The sequence below is a fragment of the Ranitomeya imitator genome, chromosome 1 (genome assembly GCF_032444005.1).
Source record: "Ranitomeya imitator isolate aRanImi1 chromosome 1, aRanImi1.pri, whole genome shotgun sequence".
Lineage (NCBI taxonomy): Eukaryota > Metazoa > Chordata > Amphibia > Anura > Dendrobatidae > Ranitomeya > Ranitomeya imitator.
The window spans coordinates 1,114,302,963-1,114,320,896 of NC_091282.1; the positions used below are offsets into that span (position 1 = coordinate 1,114,302,963).

At 42.7% G+C, this 17,934-nt stretch overlaps 1 protein-coding gene across 1 annotated transcript in view; it reads right to left on the reverse strand.

The window, feature by feature from the left end:
• Positions 1–1,293: 1,293 nt before the first annotated feature.
• Positions 1,294–17,934, reverse strand: part of LOC138656967 (uncharacterized) — an 86,535-nt gene continuing 69,894 nt past the window's right edge. Inside the window, exons 2-3 of the mRNA XM_069744376.1 lie at positions 4,041–4,116; positions 1,294–3,204 (exon numbers count right to left, since the gene is read on the reverse strand). Coding sequence (XP_069600477.1) covers positions 2,669–3,204; positions 4,041–4,074 — 570 coding nt within the window. The 5' untranslated portion in view covers positions 4,075–4,116 and the 3' untranslated portion in view covers positions 1,294–2,668. The remainder of the gene's footprint in view (positions 3,205–4,040; positions 4,117–17,934) is intronic.

Here is a 17,934-nt window from a genome sequence, read left to right on the forward strand (position 1 = left end):
AAGCACACAGCCAAGAAAATCAAGGCCTGGTTCAAGAGGCAAAAAATCAAGGTGTTGCAGTGGCCTAGTCAGTCTCCTGACCTTAACCCAATTGAAAACTTGTGGAAGGAGCTCAAGATTAAAGTCCACATGAGACACCCAAAGAACCTAGATAACTTGGAGAAGATCTGCATGGAGGAGTGGGCCAAGATAACTCCAGAGACCTGTACCGGCCTGATCAGGTCTTATAAAAGACGATTAGTAGCTGTAATTGCAAACAAAGGTTATTCCACAAAATATTAAACCTAGGGGTTGAATAATAATTGACCCACACTTTTATGTTTAAAATTTATAAAAATTTAACTGAGCAACAAAACTTTTTGGTTTGTAAGATTTATGCATCTGTTAATAAATCCTGCTCTTGTTTGAAGTTTGAAGGCTCTAACTTATTTGCATCTTATTAAACCTGCTAAATCTGCAGGGGGTTGAATACTACTTGTAGGCACTGTAAGTTTTGCTTTCTTGGCCTTTTTGCAGAGACTATGAATGATAACACCAAAACGTTTTCTCCTTTCATGGTTAGTGGTTGGGTGAAGCCATTTCTTGTCAAACTACTGTGTTTTCTCTTTTTAAATCATAATGACAACCCAAAACATCCAAATGATCCTGATCAAATGTTTACATACCCCATTTCTTATTACCATGTATTGCCCCCTTTAACATCAATGACAGCTTAAAGTCTTTTGTGGTAGTTGTGGATCAGGTTCTTTATTTTCTCAGATGGTAAAGCTGCCCACTGTCTTTGTCAAAAAGTCTCCAGTTCCTGTAAATTCCTGGACTGTCTATCATGAACTGTGCGCTTGAGATCTCCCCAGAGTGGCTCAATGATATTCAGGTCAGGAGACTGAAAAGAGCTGGGACCTTAGTCTGAAGCATTACCGTTAGTAACACACTACACCATCATGGATTAAAAGGAGTGGCTCCGTGAGAAACATTTGAAGGTCCTGGAGTGGCCTGGCCAGTCACCAGACCTGAACCCGATAAAAAAATCTTTGGAGGCAGCTGAAACTCAATGTTATGTAAAAATCAAACAATTAGATTTTTTGCTTTTCCAAGATTCTGTCTCTCACAGTTGAAGTGTACCTATTTAAAAAATTACAGACCTCTCCAATCTTTTTAGGTAAGAAAACTTGCAAAATTAGCAGAGTATCAAATACTTATTTCCAACACTATAAATATGAGGTTCTTAGCGCACATAGAGATCAATATGTGCGAGCCCATCTGCCAACGTCAAGGCGACCTCTTCAGATGGGTCCCTACACTAACTTAACACTATCTTACTAACTGGGACTAGGCCTCACCAATCTCTTAAAATTTCTAACATTTTTTTTATTACTGCACCATTATATTTAGAAATTTACACCTGTAGTTAAAAATATTACCCTTCTTATTCTAATAGTGGTACTGATAAAATCCTAATAAATAATGCTTAATGGGTTTTTTTGATCCAGAAGAAGGCAAAAACCCCTGGACACCTTCAGCCAATTTGTGCCACAGGGGAAAAATTCCTTCTTGACCCCGAGAAAAGGCGATCAGTCCTAGAACCCTGGATCAATCCTAATAATGTTATTACTAGTTATCTTATTTACTATTTATCTTATTATCTTATTAATATTTTATTTTAGGTTTTTGTTGATTTTAGTGATTTTATATCTATGTCCTATGTACTGCTATTTTATTACATTACTAATCTAACTTTTCTATAACTACGGTACTTAAAATAATTGAACTACTTCTATAATTATTTTTAAATTAAATTAATATTCTGCTATCTTATTACAGTATTATTCTTTCCTATCACTACTAATACTACCCTATGCCTACAGTGTTGATCCAGAAGAAGGCAAAAACCCCTGGACACCTTCAGCCAATTTGTGTCTCAGGGGAAAAATTCCTTCTTGACCCTGAGAAAAGGCGATCAGTCCTAGAACCCTGGATCAAACCTAATTACATTATTACTAGCTATCTAATTAATTCTTGCACTACTAATGCGTAACTAACGACTATAGGTATTAATATTTAGATTTAAGGTTGTGTTATTTTTATAGATTTTATACTATTATTAATGTTCTGCTATTTTATTACATTCCTATCCTAACTTTTCTAGAATTATTTTTTTTGTTTTTTATTCTTTTTCTAAATATAACCATTTTATATTGTTACTATTAATATCCTGCTATCTTATTACAGTATTATTCTTTCCTATCACTACTTATACTACCCTATGCCTACAGTGTTGATCCAGAAGAAGGCGAAAACCCCTGGACACCTTCAGCCAATTTGTGTCTCAGGGGGAAAATTCCTTCTTGACCCCGAGAAAAGGCGATCAGTCCGAGAACCCCGGATCACACTGCTATTCTACCTACTACTATTACTACTGTTATATTATTACTATTTTTATTACTTTCTTACTATTATCACTAATATTATTACTCTTATTACACTGATATACTACCGCTATATTACTAGTATCCTGCTCTTATTATTCCCGGTGGTTTTATACTTACCTGCCGGTATTGCCGTATGTGAAGTTATCGGCAGAGAGGTTCCAGCAGGATGGTCCACATGATGTTCCTCTTTCCTCTCATATACCGGCTGATGTAATGGCTGATGTCGGCCTGGTCCTGCTTCATGTGCTGCTTGTAGGGATCCTTATGTTGAGTTTCATCTTCTCTGCTTTCTCCTCTTTTTTCTTCTTTTCTTCCTCGTTTTCCTCTTCTTCCTCCTCTTCATCCAGCCAGGCACACAGTTCTTTGAGGGTCTTGCGTCTTAATTCATTTTCCGTGATGCCCAGTTTAATCTTCTTTGTCACCTTCTCCTCTTCTTCCTCTTCATCCAGGTAGTTGCCCAGTTTAATCTTCTTTGCCACCTTCTCCTCCTCTTCCTCTTCTTCCTCTTTATCCAGGTAGTTGCCCAGTTTAATCTTCTTTGCCACCTTCTCCTCCTCTTCCTCTTCTTCCTCTTTATCCAGGTAGTTGCCCAGTTTTCGTTTCTTGTCTCTTTCTTCCCTTTTCCTTTTCTCCCTGGCTTGTTCTTCATCAGTTATGGCATATCTTTGGGCAATGGGGCTGGTCACCATCAGACGCTCCTTCTGGAAGAGGGGTGACGGGAGAAGCATCACACAGTAAGGTGGTCTTCTCAGTTGTTCCTCCGATGTGACGTAACCTGAAGAAAACACAACCATGTATTAGGAGCAATCCTAGCCGTACAGTGAAGAGTGACGTGACAGAATAGCGCCGCCACGCTGCCCCTCATCCCGCTAAGTACAAGTGTGTTTCTCCTTCCATTTACATGTAGTGCAGAATGCAGACAACTGTACAGCAATCTGTGGTCCGGAGGGGCCGCAGGAAGCTGGAGTTAATAATGTCCTCCTCTCCCTATAGGATACAGTTAGGCCGTGTTCTCACTGGTCATATCAGCCTCACTGAGTATTTAAGCTTTTAGTTACTGAGAAAATTCCTGGAGACTTAATCCCATTAAGTTGCAGTAATTTAATTTCTCTTTGTTTTTCTCTAGCATTTATTTACGGCTAAAATCAATTTTTTAAATTTGGTTATGAGTAAGAAAAAATAACTTTCACGGTTTGGCATTACAGGCTCAATGTTCAACTTTCATGTTCCTGTGGTTATAAATCGGCTAATAGGCTCTCAGGAAAAAAAACAATAAAAGATCTAAAAACTCTCCCTTTAAAGCTCACGCAGACCTCTCCTGACCCACGACCAGTCCTTGTATTAGCGGTCCGTGCTCGGATGTCTGCATGAGCTCTTAATATTCTAAGACTGTAAGAAGGAGCTCACTGATGGATCCTCAGTTAACTAATTCTACAGCAAGCAATAGACAGCACATAGGCTATAGACACAAACTATGCAAAGTTTTCAATTTGCATTAAAGTAAAAAATAATATCTCCCCACAGATGGGTGGTCTGTTTAAATTAAAGCCCCAGAAACCACATAACAGCAGCATAGAGAAGGGTCAGATCCCACAGACTGATGGATCCTACCTGGTCCAGCGCTGGCAGAATGCCCGATCCCCATGGTGTCCGCTGATAGCTCCACTTGTAGAAACCGATCCAAATCCTAGAAAACATCAGGAGCCGTCAGCAGGGGGTTTGGGAGCTGGTTTATAAGTCTTTGGTCTTAGAAACATTGGCTATAAAGTAGGAGGTATTGTTGGGGAAAGGTAAAATTGGGAAATGTGTAGGATATTTACACCTCTCGTGTCTCCCCTTTTCCTCATAGTCTGTAAGCTTGCGAGCAGTGCCCTCACTCCTCCTGGTATCTGTTTTGAACTGTATTCCTGTTATGCTGTAATGTCTATTGTCTGTGCAAGTCCCCTCTATAATTTGTAAAGCGCTGCGGAATATGTTGGCGCTATATAAATAAAAATTATTATTATTATATTTACTGTTCTATATACGAGCTTCATTACAGGGGAATCATCAGCTGGAACAAGTTGTCGCCTTATCCATGGGCTAGGTGATGGCTTATAGATCAGTGGGGTCCGACTCCCAGAAATCTCCAGAACAGGGAATTTTTATCCACATTTGATGTGAGTGAGGGGCACATGTGTGACCGCCACTCCATATATTTTCTATGGGGACTTCAGGAGCGGTGTACTCGGCTTTCTCCAGTAGCCCCATAGAGAATGAATGGAGCCATGGTCGGGCGAGGGCTCTGCTGCTCTGTGCTAACAGGATAACAGTGCCATGTTCTGGTGATTAGTTCGGTTCCCAGTGGTCGGACTCAGATAAGTGATGACCTGTCCCAATGGGAGCACCCCTTTATTCTGTGGTGTTTATGGAGGATGGTATATCATGCAGAGTTCTAGCACTGCTACACTTTGGGCCATTCTGTGTGCATCGGGGCCATTCCCCATGTAGGAGAGGAGCTGGGAGTAAATATTGGGGTCTCGTCGCATTATCCACCCAGATGGGAGATGTAACAGATGCCGGCCCCCCACTGGTGTCCCAGCGTCTCATGTGTTGGGGAAATGATGACGTATGTCCTGATAAATGTGACCATTCCTGTGAGTGGTGGTCTCTGGGTGCGTGTGGTGGGATGTGGGGTCCGTCCGTTATATGAGAGCAGGGTTATACCTGAAATCTCTCGCTGATCGCTGCTGTCTGTCTTCACACTCAGATGAGATGGAACAAACTGACCACATAGAATTGTTTTTTTTTTTCAAATTCAAACCGAGCAATCCTATTGGCTGTTTATGAATGCCGTTACCATGGTGACAGAAGTATGTGCAGATTTAAAGGGACAGGACGCTAACATTGTACTATAGTGTATTTTATTACATATTTCACATAATAGTGGCTAATATATGGACCTGCACAGATAATGTGTGGGCACACACTTATATATCTCCTCATACTTTTCATACAGTTATATGGAGGAGCTGCAGAGATACTTTGGGGGTAACATAACTTGTGCTACTTTTAAATATGTATAAAGTAGGCTGGTAATGTATGTAATGGGCCGAAGATTAGGGATTTATGTTCAATACAAATCTAACTATTGATCAGAAGTCACTGGGAGAGATTTATCACCTAAATGGGACAGGATCCTGCATTTATGTGTGGCAAAAGCTGTATTTCATGAGTTACTCCTCGTATTTTAAACACTTTCTGTGCCTTGTCTGATGAGAGGCGTGGCTTAGCTGGGAAAGGGTGTGGCTTAGTGGAAGAGGCGTGACTTGCAGGAGAGGGGAGGAGTGTAACATTCTGCACCAGAAATTGCACCAAAACTGTAGCTCACGTTTCTGGCACAAGCAAATTATCAAATGGCAGCTGCAAGAGGAGTGCGACCTTCCTCGCACTGATCTTTACCAGTTCTTCCATTAGCGACACATTTACTTAATGGGAGACGCTGGAGGTGACAGGTGGACAACCCCTGAGTAGAATAATTCTCCACATCACCAACATGGACAGTTCCCTAGTAGTCATTTCTACGCAACATCAGTACTTGTTCAAGTTAGAAAACAAAGAAGAAAACGATGATCTAAAATTCAACAAAAATGTAGAATAATAAGCATTTTTCAAACTTTTTAAAGCCTAAATGAGTTTTCCACTCTTTTAGTAATGATGGGCTATCGATGTCTGATCAGTGGGGGTGGACACCCAGATCCTCAGCTGTTCTCGGGGCTGGCGGCATCCGGAACTGCTCAGTTATGTGGCTGCACAGCGCAGCTCCGTCTACTGTATTGGGGCCGCGACGGAGTACAACACATCAATTCAATAAGAGGTGGTTGTGCATTATCCGGCCACGGCCCTATACAATAGACGGAGCTGTGCTGTGTACAGTAACTGAGCAGTTCCGGCCGCCACAGAGAACAGGTGGTAGTATGCAAAAAGTTATCACATACAATTAATGTTTATTGTACACGAAAAAAAAAAGCAAAACACTTAAAAAGCCAAATGGCTGTTGATCACATAAACCCATAATAGAGTCTATGAAAACCTTGTTGTGCCCTTTGACTAATGCCCCCAGACGTTTTCCTACATTTTGTTAACCATATTTTTCGTCACCTTGTGGGTAGATTTGTAATGGTGTATCTTGACGATATTTTAATATACAGAACATATCCAGGTGAAGTGTCACTGGATGCGCTGCTGATAATAGAATTCCACGAATATTTTCCCATTTCCAAAGTCAATGAATTTTGAGGTCAACACAGGACCTCTTCATCAGGACAAAAACCTAGTGGAAGCTTCACACTAGACCTTGGAAATCAAGGTCCCAGAGTCTGGAAGAAGAGTGGAGAGGCCACAATCCAAACTGCTTGAGGTCTAGTGTGAAGTTTCCACAATCAGTGATGGTTTGGGAGCCATGTCATCTGCTGGTGTAGGTCCACTGTGTTTTATCAAGACCAAAGTCAGAGCAGCCGTCTAAAAGGAAATTCTAGAGCACTTCATGCTTCCCTCTGGTGACAAGCTTTTTGGAGACGGAAATTTCATTCTCCAGCAGGACTTGGCACCTGTCCACACTGTCAAAAGTACCAATACCTGGTTTACAAACAACAGTATCACTGTGCTTGATTGACCAGCAAACTCACCTGACCTTAACCCCATAGAGAATCTATGGGGTATTGACAAGAGGAAGATGAGAGACACCAGACCCAACAATGCAGACGAGCTGAAGGCTGCTTTTAAAGCAACCTGGGCTTCCATAACACGTCAGCAGTGCCACAGGCTGATAGCCTCCATGCCACGCCACATTGATGCAGTAATTGATGCAAAAGGAGTCCCGACCAAGTATTGAGTGCATTTATTAAACATACATTTCAGTAGGCCAACATTTCCGATTTTAAAATAATTATTCAAGCTGGTGTTATAAAGTATTCTAATTTACTGAGATACTGACTTTGGGGTTTTCATTGGCTGTAAGCCATAATCATCAACATTATCAGAAATAAGCACTTGAAATACATCACTCTGTTCGTAATGACTCTGTATAATATGAGATTTCACATCACAAAGAACTGAAATAATTTAACTGTTTGATGATATTCTAATTTTGTGAGAAGCACCTGTACTCACTTGATCTCAAATCACATCAGGTACACATCCGACAGGTTTTACAAATTTTTAAAGATAATAAACGGTACGCCAAATTAGAAAAATGTGCATTCACCGTACAAGATATTCAGTTCCTGGGTTTCCACATGTCTGCAGCAGGTTTCCGGATGGACCCTGATAAAATACGTGCAGTTCTGAAATGGAATCTGCCAGAAAATCTGACAGCACTGCAACGCTTTTTGGAGATTGCTAACAACTTCTCGTTGATTACACTGGTCAACGCAATTTTTCTGGCAAAAGGTTTTAAAACATATTTTAAGTCCATTTTGGCTGCTGATTACGAATATGAACTCCGTTTTTGGCTATCGCATCAGGATTTCGAGATATTTTTAATTTTTGATGAAAATTACTCCTCATGTTTTATGATAAAAACACATGATTTTCGGTACAACATTTTGAATATTTTTAATCAAGGAATAACAAACATTATAAAGTCTATGTACAGCAAATCAAATATACTTACAGAATTAAACTACAAAATATAAAAGCACATATATATGGCACACAGATGAATGACAAATGGCAGCTATTTGAACTTTCTTTTCTTGGCTGATCTGTGATGTACAGCTTCTGGGTTGTCTCTCATTAAGCTCCAGCAATAGTCAGCGATCATATGTGAGTCCCACCGGCCTTGATACCGTTCTTCCATTGTTTTAATGTCCTGATGAAAACGCTCCCCTTGTTCCTCACTCACATCCCCAAGGTTCTCTGGAAAAAAGTCCAAATGGCTGTGTAAGGGTATGTTCACACGTTCCTGATTTCTATCCTTTTTTTTTCAGGACTGTTTTTTAAAAAACTGCAGCTCTTGGCAGAAAACGCAGGTCCTTTTTTTGGTCCTTTTTTTGTCCTTTTTTGATCCTTTTTTTGATCCTTTTTTTATGCAGTTAAAATGGCTGAAAATACCCTAACCCTACCCCTAACCCTACCCCTACCCCTACCCCTACCCCTAACCCTACCCCTAACCCTACCCCTATCCCTAACCCTACCCCTACCCCTAACCCTACCCCTAACCCTAACCCTACCCCTAACCCTATTCTAACCTTAGTGGAAAAAAAAAAATTCTTAATTTTTTTTATTGTCCCTACCTATGGGGGTGACAAAGGGGGGGGGTCATTTACTATTTTTTTTTATTTTGATCACTGAGATAGGTTATATCTCAGTGATCAAAATGCACTTTGGAACGAATCTGCCGGCCGGCAGATTCGGCGGGCGCACTGCGCATGCGCCAGCCATTTTGCAAGATGGCGACGCCCAGGGAGAAGACGGCCGGACGGACACCGGGACGCCGGGTAAGTATAAGGTGGGGAGATTAGGGCACGGGGGGGCATCGGAGCACTGGGGGGGGCATCGGAGCACGGGGCGGTGCGATTGGAGCACGGGGGGGCGGGATCGGAGCACGGGGGGGGCAGCCACACTCCGCCCACGCACTTCCGCCCGCTTCCCCGCACTCCCTGCTGCAGCGGTTCGGCACCACAAACCGCAGTAAAACCCGCAGATATTTTTTTCATCTGCGGGTTTTACTGCGGGTTTGACCTCACAATGGAGGTCAATGGGTGCAGAACCGCTGCTGCTCCGAAAAAAGAAGTGACATGGTACTTCTTTTTTACCGCGGCTATTCAGCGCGGCTTTTTTTCCCGATTCCCGCATCATGTGCACAGTGGTTCCTGTTTTCCATAGGGTACAGTACACTGTACCCTGCATGGAAAACAGCTGCGGAACCGCAGCGGCAAAAACGCTGCGGTTCCGCAGAAAAAAACGCACTGTGTGAACATGGCCTAAATAGTGAATCTTGATACTCATTCTACATCCAAGATTTTGCAGACTCATTAGTAGCTCTTCCACAATCTCTTCATAGTTGTCTGCTTTCTTATTCCCTAGAAAATTCTGCACCACATTACAAAATGCATTCCAAGCTCTTTCTTCTGTCTCATTCATTAATGTGATAAACTTTGGGTCTCTAATAAGTGTTCTTATTTGAGGTTCATCAAATATTCCAGCCTTTTTCTTCTCTTCACTAAGACCAGGAAAAGTTGAACATATATAGTTAAAGCATTCTCCACTGTGATTGAGAGCTTTGATGAACTGCTTCATCAATCCAAGTTTTATGTGTAAGGGAGGAAAGACAATGTCTTTCCTATCCACTAGAGGATCATGGATGACATTCTTATCGCCAGATGCCAAACTCTGTCGCTGAGGCCATTCAGTTTTCACCCAATGCTCTGCTGTAGCTCTACTGTCCCAGTAGCACAGAAAACAAGGGTGTTATCATAACAAATGGGAATTATAAATATTCAAAGAAAACAAAGATATTCTCACATTTATTGGGAGACTAAGTGAAAACAAAATTTACCTTAGTGAACCGTATAAACTGGCACGTTTCATACACTTCTTATATTTATCATGGAATTCATGAAAATGGGCTATATACCTATAGCACAAAAACGTGATGTGATAGAGAAATTATAAGATCAGATTTGAATTCAGCACCCTCAAATTAGTCTAAAACTGTTCTTAAAGTCCATGCTAGAATTTTTTTTTTGTAGACCAGTGTTATTAAATCACTCACTGACATGACAAAGAAAGGTCTGGACTTCTTCAGGTGGTCCAACTGCGCCCGTCACGCATTTTCTTCTTTGAAGAAATGCTTTTCCACTGCTCCTGTATTCAGTCAACCAAATTTTCCCAACTATTTACCTTTGAGGTTGATGCATCTGAGGTGAAGGTCGGGGCTGTGTTGTCTCAAGGGTCATCTCCTAGCAAAGGGCATCAATGTGCATTTTTCTCTAAAAAACAATCGTCTGCTGTAGGCAATAGAGATCTTTTTGCCATAAAGTTCGCATTTGAACAGTGGTGTCCCTTTTTGGAGGGGGAAGACCACCCTGTCGTTATCTTTACTGGTCATAAAAATATGTTGTTCCTCGAATCAGCTAAACATTTTAAAGGAGTTGTCCACTACTAGGACAACCAATTCTTGATCGAAATGTTTGGTCTCGATAACATGAAGCCTATACTCACCTCCCGTGCTGGAATGGTTCCCGCAGTGTCAGCACTCGCTCTCCCCGAGGCTCCGGTGCGGTGCTGTGATGCGTGATGCCTGCGTTCAATCAGTGCTGGCGTCACTATCCCTGCCTTCGGACATTTTGAACATGAAGAGGGAATCCAGGCTGCAACTGATCCCCAGCTTCCTCTTCCTGCTCAAAATGTCCGAATACGGAATAGTGATGCCACCACTGATTGGTTGCTAGCATCACGTCACACCACACGAGAGCCCTGGGGAGAGCAAGTGCCGACACCTGTGGCCCGCACAGGAGGTTAGTATAAGCTTTATTATGTTATTATGTTATCCGGGCCAAGCGAGGGGTATAAGAAGTAGTTGTCCAAGTAGTGGACAACTTCTTTCATCCTAGACAAGCTAAATGGTGTTTGTTTTTTACCAGGTTTAATTTTATTGTCACCCTCCTGGGATTAAGAACGTCAAAGCTAAAGCTTTGTCTCAAAGTTTTGCTAGGGGTGGTTGTTTGGATGACTCTGTCCCTACCTTACAGGAAAGGGTGGTCATCTCTGCCGTGTGTTCTGAGCTGGAGCTAGAAGTTTTGAAGGCTCAGAGGGACGCTCCTGCTTGTCCTTCAGGGACATTGCATCTGCGTCTCAAAGGTTATGGGGCACATCATAGTTTGGTTTTCGCTGGTCATACAGGTAGTAATGCAACCTTGGACCTCCTTTCTTGTAGTTTTTGGTGGCCAAGGTTGCATCGGGATGTAGTCGACTTTGTGTCTTCCTGTAATGTCTATGCATTTTCTAGGACCCAGCATACTGGTCTGTCTGAGGCTCTTCTGCCATTAACCATTCCCGATCGGCAATGGACACATTTATCCATGGATTTAATTACAGATCTTCCTTCCTCTACTTGTAAGCCTGTTATCTTACGTTTGGTGGATAGGTGTAGTAAAATGCCACTCTTCATTGCTTTACCTGCTCTCCCTAATACTAAGACCCTGGCTCAGGTGTTTGTCAATTAGATCGTGAAGCTTCATGGGGTTCCCTCCAATGTGATGTCAGATTGGGGGACCTATTTTGTAGCTAAATTCTGGAGGGCATTTTGTTCTTGCTTAGGGATGCATCTATCCTTTTCTTCAGCATATCATTCTCAAACTAATGGTCAGATTAACCGTCTAAACCAAAGTCTGGAGACTTACCTCAGGTATTTTGTGTCAGATAACCAGGGAGATTGGTCATCTTTTCTACCATTAGCTGAGTTTGCCTTATACAATCATCACAGTGAGTCCACTAGTAAGTCACCATTGTTTGGTGCATGCGGCTTCCTCAATTCTATATCTTCAGTGAGAAGGGTCTTCAGGGGTTCCTTGGGAGGAAAGAGTCTCTTCATCATTCTCATCTGTATGGCAAGGGGTTCAGAACAACTTAAAGATCAAGGGGGACAGATACAAACGCAAGGCTGATAAAAAACAGTTGTCGGGTCCGGACCTGGATGGGAATGATTTAGTATGACTGTCTACGAGAAATATTAAACTGAAAATTCCATCCTGGAAATTAGGTCCTAGGTTCATTGGTCCTTACAAGGTGGTCGCCGTAATTAACCCTGTGGCTTGTTGTCTTGAGCTTCCTCTACGGCCGGAGTCACACTACAACGAGATACGGCCGAGTCTCGCAGGTTAAAAACAAGCTCTGGCGCCGGCACTCCGGAGCAGAGCGTGCGGCTCCTTGTGTTGCTATGTGGCCGCACGCTCCGCTCTGGAGTGCCGGTGCCAGAGCTTGGTTTTAACCTGCGAGACTCGGCCGTATCTCGCTGTGTGTGATCCCGGCCTAACTCTTAAAATCCACACATTGCAGCAGTGATAGCTTGTTGTCATAGGCTTAGCCTCAGGCGGAGATTACTGGGGTAGACGAGCCGGGATGGTTGTACAATATGTTTCGCTGTACAACAGTCTTCTCTGAATGTCTTTGAATCAGCATTCTTATAATGCTTTTTATGGAGATACGTGAAATATACGAACCATACAGCAACAATTGGATGCTATTAGCTCGGAAGTGTTTGCATTTTATCCCTTCAGATATGCAATCATTTTTCACATTGAAAGCAGAAATTTTCGTACAGCCACTAAAGTGCTCTTGTAAATCATAATAAATATCAAGCTAACAACAATCTGAATTGTCAGGTTACTTTCCTGAAAGCAGAGTTTATAAAAATTAGTTATCTGAGAATTATGAGCCGCAAAACTCCCAGTGACCGGCTAATTATTCTTCAGAGTGGAACGTCCGACTTCCCAATTTCAAACCTGTAAAAAGTATTTTGTTTTACAGCCGACAAGAGGAATTCCTTTATTTTTTTCTATATTCAAACAAAATCCATCTCCTCGTCATAAAACCTCCTTTTTTATTGCTGCCAAAAATGTGTTTCATCCTACTGAGGCTGTAAATGACTGTCATCTTAACATCCAAATATCAGGAATGACCAGATTTATTGGATTTTCATTCTGAATTAGCAGCTCTTGATGTTCTTAAAGTGCACTACACCTCTGAATAAAACAAATCTGCTATCCAGGGGTAAAGGGGACAAACTTTATTTTACTTATAGCCTATTTATACCAGCCACAACTACACATTCTAATGGTGCTATAAGACTGGCGGCAGCACCACAACTCCCAGCACCACATTAACAAGGGAATCTGTCAGCAGGATGTCACCCCCCAAAAACTATTTATATATGCATGCATCAAAGACAAGTCCAGCAATACCTTTACATGGCTGGTCCGTTCCTCCTTTACTGAAAAATCAGCGTTTGCATTTACAGTATTTTTGGGACTGTGAGACACTAATGGTGAGAGAACGTTCTCGGATGAGGTGTTATCTGAGCATGCTCGAGTGCTAGCCAAGTGTCTTCGCCGTGCTTGAAAAATATGGTTAAGTCCCTGCGGCTGCATGTCTCGCTGCTGTTCAACAGCCACAACATATGCAGGGATTTCCTGTTTGTTGGTCCCATACAGTGCATAAATAATATCCCAGACAGTGTCAGGAGGCTGGATCTGCTAGGGACAGGTGATAGAGGTCTCTAAATGACACATTCCCCCTTCATTTCCCCCCCCCCCCCCTCAACATTTTCTCATTAGAACAATATTATTAGCTGTGCTTAAATTTGGAGAATAAGGCTTTGTTAACCTCTTCATGACCTTGGGATTTTCCGTTTTTCCGTGTTCGCTTTTCGCTCCCCTCCTTCCCACAGTCATAACTTTTTTTATTTTTCCATCAATATGGCCATGTGAGGGCTTATTTTTTGTGGGACGAGTTGTACTTTTGAACAACATCATTGGTTTTACATATCATGTACTAGAAAAGGGGGAAAAAATTCAAAGTGCGGTGAAGATGCAAAACAAAAGTGCAATCTCATGTGGGTTTTTTATTGGCTTTTTTGCTAGGTTCAATAAATGCTAAAACTGACCTGCCATTGTGATTGTCCAGGTCATTACGAGTTTATAGACACCAAACATGTCTAGGTTATTTTTTATCTAAGTGGTGAAAAAAAATTCCAAACTTTGCTAAAAAAAAAATTGTGCCATTTTCCAATACCCGTAGCGTCTCCATTTTTCATGATCTCGGGTCAGGTGAAGACTTATTTTCTGCGTGCCGAGCTGATGTTTTTAATAATACCATTTTGGTGCAGATACGTTCTTTTGATCGCCCGTTATTTCATTTTAATGCAATGTCACGGCGACAAAAAAAACGTAATTCGGGCGTTTCAATTTTTTTTTCTCGCTACGCCGTTTAGCGATCAGGTTAATCCTTTTTTTAATTGATAAATTGCCGATTCTGAACACGGCGATACCAAATATGTGTATGTTTGATTTTATTTTTATTGTTTTATTTTGAATGGGGCGAAAGGGGGGTGATTTAAGCTTTTATATATTTTTTTATTTATTTCCTATTTTTCTAAACATTTTTTTTACTTTTGCCATGCTTCAATAGTCTCCATGGGAGGCTAGAAGCTGGCATAGCCTGATCGGCTCTGCTACATAGCAGCGATCATCAGATTGCTCCAATGTAGCTGAATTACAGGCTTGCTCACAGCAAGCCGGCATCAGCAACCATAGAGGCCTCAAGGAGACCGCTGGCTAATATGCCGACGCATCGCTGACCCCCAATCATGTGACGGGGGTCGGCAATGTGCGCATTTCCGGCCGCGTGGCCGGAAGCGGTAGTTAAATGCCGCTTTCAGCATTTGACAGCGGCATTTAACTAGTTAATAGCGGCGGGTGGATCGCGATTCCACTCGCAGCTATTGCGGTCAGGCACATGTCAGCTGTACAAACCAGCTGACATGTCCTGGCTTTGATGTGGGCTCAGCGCTGGAGCCCGCATCAGAGGGCGGTTCTGACCTCGGACGTACTATCCCAGCCAAGGTCAGAAAGGGGATAAAGTTGCTATTTTTTCCATTACTAAAAGGGAATAAGTCATCAGAAAATAATGTACTGTTGAAATCAGGTTTTATGATAAACCTATTTTTTTTTACATTTTCAGTAAAGTTTTTTTTTTTCATATCATGATCTGTATTTAAAAAAAAAATTGAAATCGTACAATTTTCACATTCTAGGCTTATACTTCCTGTCCTTTCAGGAGATCTACATGTATATTAGCAATAGACTGGCTGACTCTGTCTTTTGGATTGAAGCATCGAGTTCAACCTCAGGCCTGTCCCACACGTCCAGATAATTCCGGTACCGGAAAAATCGGTACCGGAATTATCCGTGTCCGTGTGCTCACGTGGCACATCAGTGTGGCACACGTGCGGCATCCGTGTGCCGCCTGTGTGCCGACTGGGTACCACACGCACCGTGCAGGAGACAGTGCTAGAGTTAAGGCTACGTTCACATTAGCGTTTTGCATTACACATTAGCGTCGGGCGACGCAGCGGCGACGCATGCGTCATGCGCCCCTATATTTAACATGGGGGACGCATGGACATGCGTTGTGCTGCGTTGTGCGACGCATGCGGTTTTTTTGCTGCAAGCGTCGGGCGCAGAAAACGCAACAAGTTGCATTTTTCTTGCGTCCAAATTTTGGCAAAAAACGACGCATGCGTCGCAAAACGCAGCGTTTTTGCGTGCGTTTTGGTGCGTTTTTATTTGCGTTGTGCGTTGCGTCGCCGACGCAGCAGCGCACAACGCAAATGTGAACGTAGCCTAAGCGCTGTCCCCTGCATTTGGTGCTGAAGCCGCCATTCATTTCTTCTCTCCAGCAGCGTTCGCTGGAGAGAAGATATGAAAAATCTTTTTTTTTGGTGTTTACAAAAAAGATCCCTGTCCCCAACCCCCTCCCACCCCCTGTGCGCCCCCACTGTTAATAAAATACTTACCCGGCTGCCTCGCTGCTTCCTCTCCGCGCCGCAGCTTCTCCTGTATGAGCGGTCACGTGGTACTGCTCATTACAGTGATGAATATGCGGCTCCACCCCTATGGGAGGTGGAGCCGCATATTCATCACTGTAATGGGCGGCACCACATGGCCGCTCATACAGGAGAAGCTGCAGCGAGGAGAGGAAGCAGCGAGGGAGCCGGGTAAGTATTTTATTAACAGCGGGGGAGGGCGGGCGCACAGGGGGTGGGAGGGGGTTGGGGACAGTGATCTTTTTTTTAGACACCAAAAAAAAAAGATTTTTCATATCTTCTCTCCAGCGAACGCTGCTGGAGAGAAGAAATGAATGGCGGCTTCAGCACCACGCTGGGGGACAGCGCTTACTGTAGCACTGTCTCCTGCACGGCACACGGACTGCACACGGACAGCATCCGTGTGCGGTACGTGTTTTACACGGACCCATTGAATTTAATGGGTCCGTGTAATATGTGCGCTCCCACGAACACCGACATGTCTCCGTGTTTTTCAAACTGACACATGGTCCGTGAAAACACGCTGACATGAGGGGACGGGAAGAAAAACATTAGACTCAAACAAAGAAGACCCAGGAAAACATACTCAGAAGGGAGGTAAGAACATTTCTAAAACAATCCACAGCGAGGAGATTGGAACAAAACAAAATCCTCTAAACTGCATGCTCGCAAACGCCAGAAGCCTGACAAACAAGATGGAAGAACTAGAAGCAGAAATATCTACAGGTAACTTTGACATAGTGGGAATAACTGAGACATGGTTAGATGAAAGCTATGACTGGGCAGTTAACTTACAGGGTTACAGTCTGTTTAGAAAGGATCGTAAAAATCAGAGAGGAGGAGGGGTTTGTCTCTATGTAAAGTCTTGTCTAAAGTCCACTTTAAGGGAGGATATTAGCGAAGGGAATGAGGATGTCGAGTCCATATGGGTCGAAATTCATGGAGGGAAAAATGGTAACAAAATTCTCATTGGGGTCTGTTACAAACCCCCAAATATAACAGAAACCATGGAAAGTCTACTTCTAAAGCAGATAGATGAAGCTGCAACCCATAATGAGGTCCTGGTTATGGGGGACTTTAACTACCCGGATATTAACTGGGAAACAGAAACCTGTGAAACCCATAAAGGCAACAGGTTTCTGCTAATAACCAAGAAAAATTATCTTTCACAATTGGTGCAGAATCCAACCAGAGGAGCAGCACTTTTAGACCTAATACTATCTAATAGACCTGACAGAATAACAAATCTGCAGGTGGTCGGGCATCTAGGAAATAGCGACCACAATATTGTACAGTTTCACCTGTCTTTCACTAGGGGGACTTGTCAGGGAGTCACAAAAACACTGAGCTTTAGGAAGGCAAAGTTTGACCAGCTTAGGCTACATTCACATTTGCGGTGCGTCGGGCGCAACCGCGGCGACGCATGCGCCATGCGCCCCTATATTTAACATGGGGGGCGCATGGACATGCGTTTTGCGACGCATGCGTTTTTTGGGCGCAAGCGTCAGGGCGCAGAGGACGCTGCTTGTTGCATCTTTTTTTGCTCTATAAAAATGAATGCATGCGTCACAAAACACAGCGTTTTGCTGCGTTTTGCATGCGTTTTTGCGTGCGTTGTGTGTTGCGTCGCCGACGCAGCACGAAACAACGCTAATGTGAACGTAGCCTTAGAGATGCCCTTAATCTGGTAGACTGGGACAATATCCTCAGAAATAAGAATACAGATAATAAATGGAAAATGTTTAAGAACATCCTAAATAGGCAGTGTAAGCGGTTTATACCTTGTGGGAATAAAAGGACTAGAAATAGGAAAAACCCAATCTGGCTAAACAAAGAAGTAAGACAGGCAATTAACAGTAAAAAGAAAGCATTTGCACTACTAAAGCAGGATGGCACCATTGAAGCTCTAAAAAACTA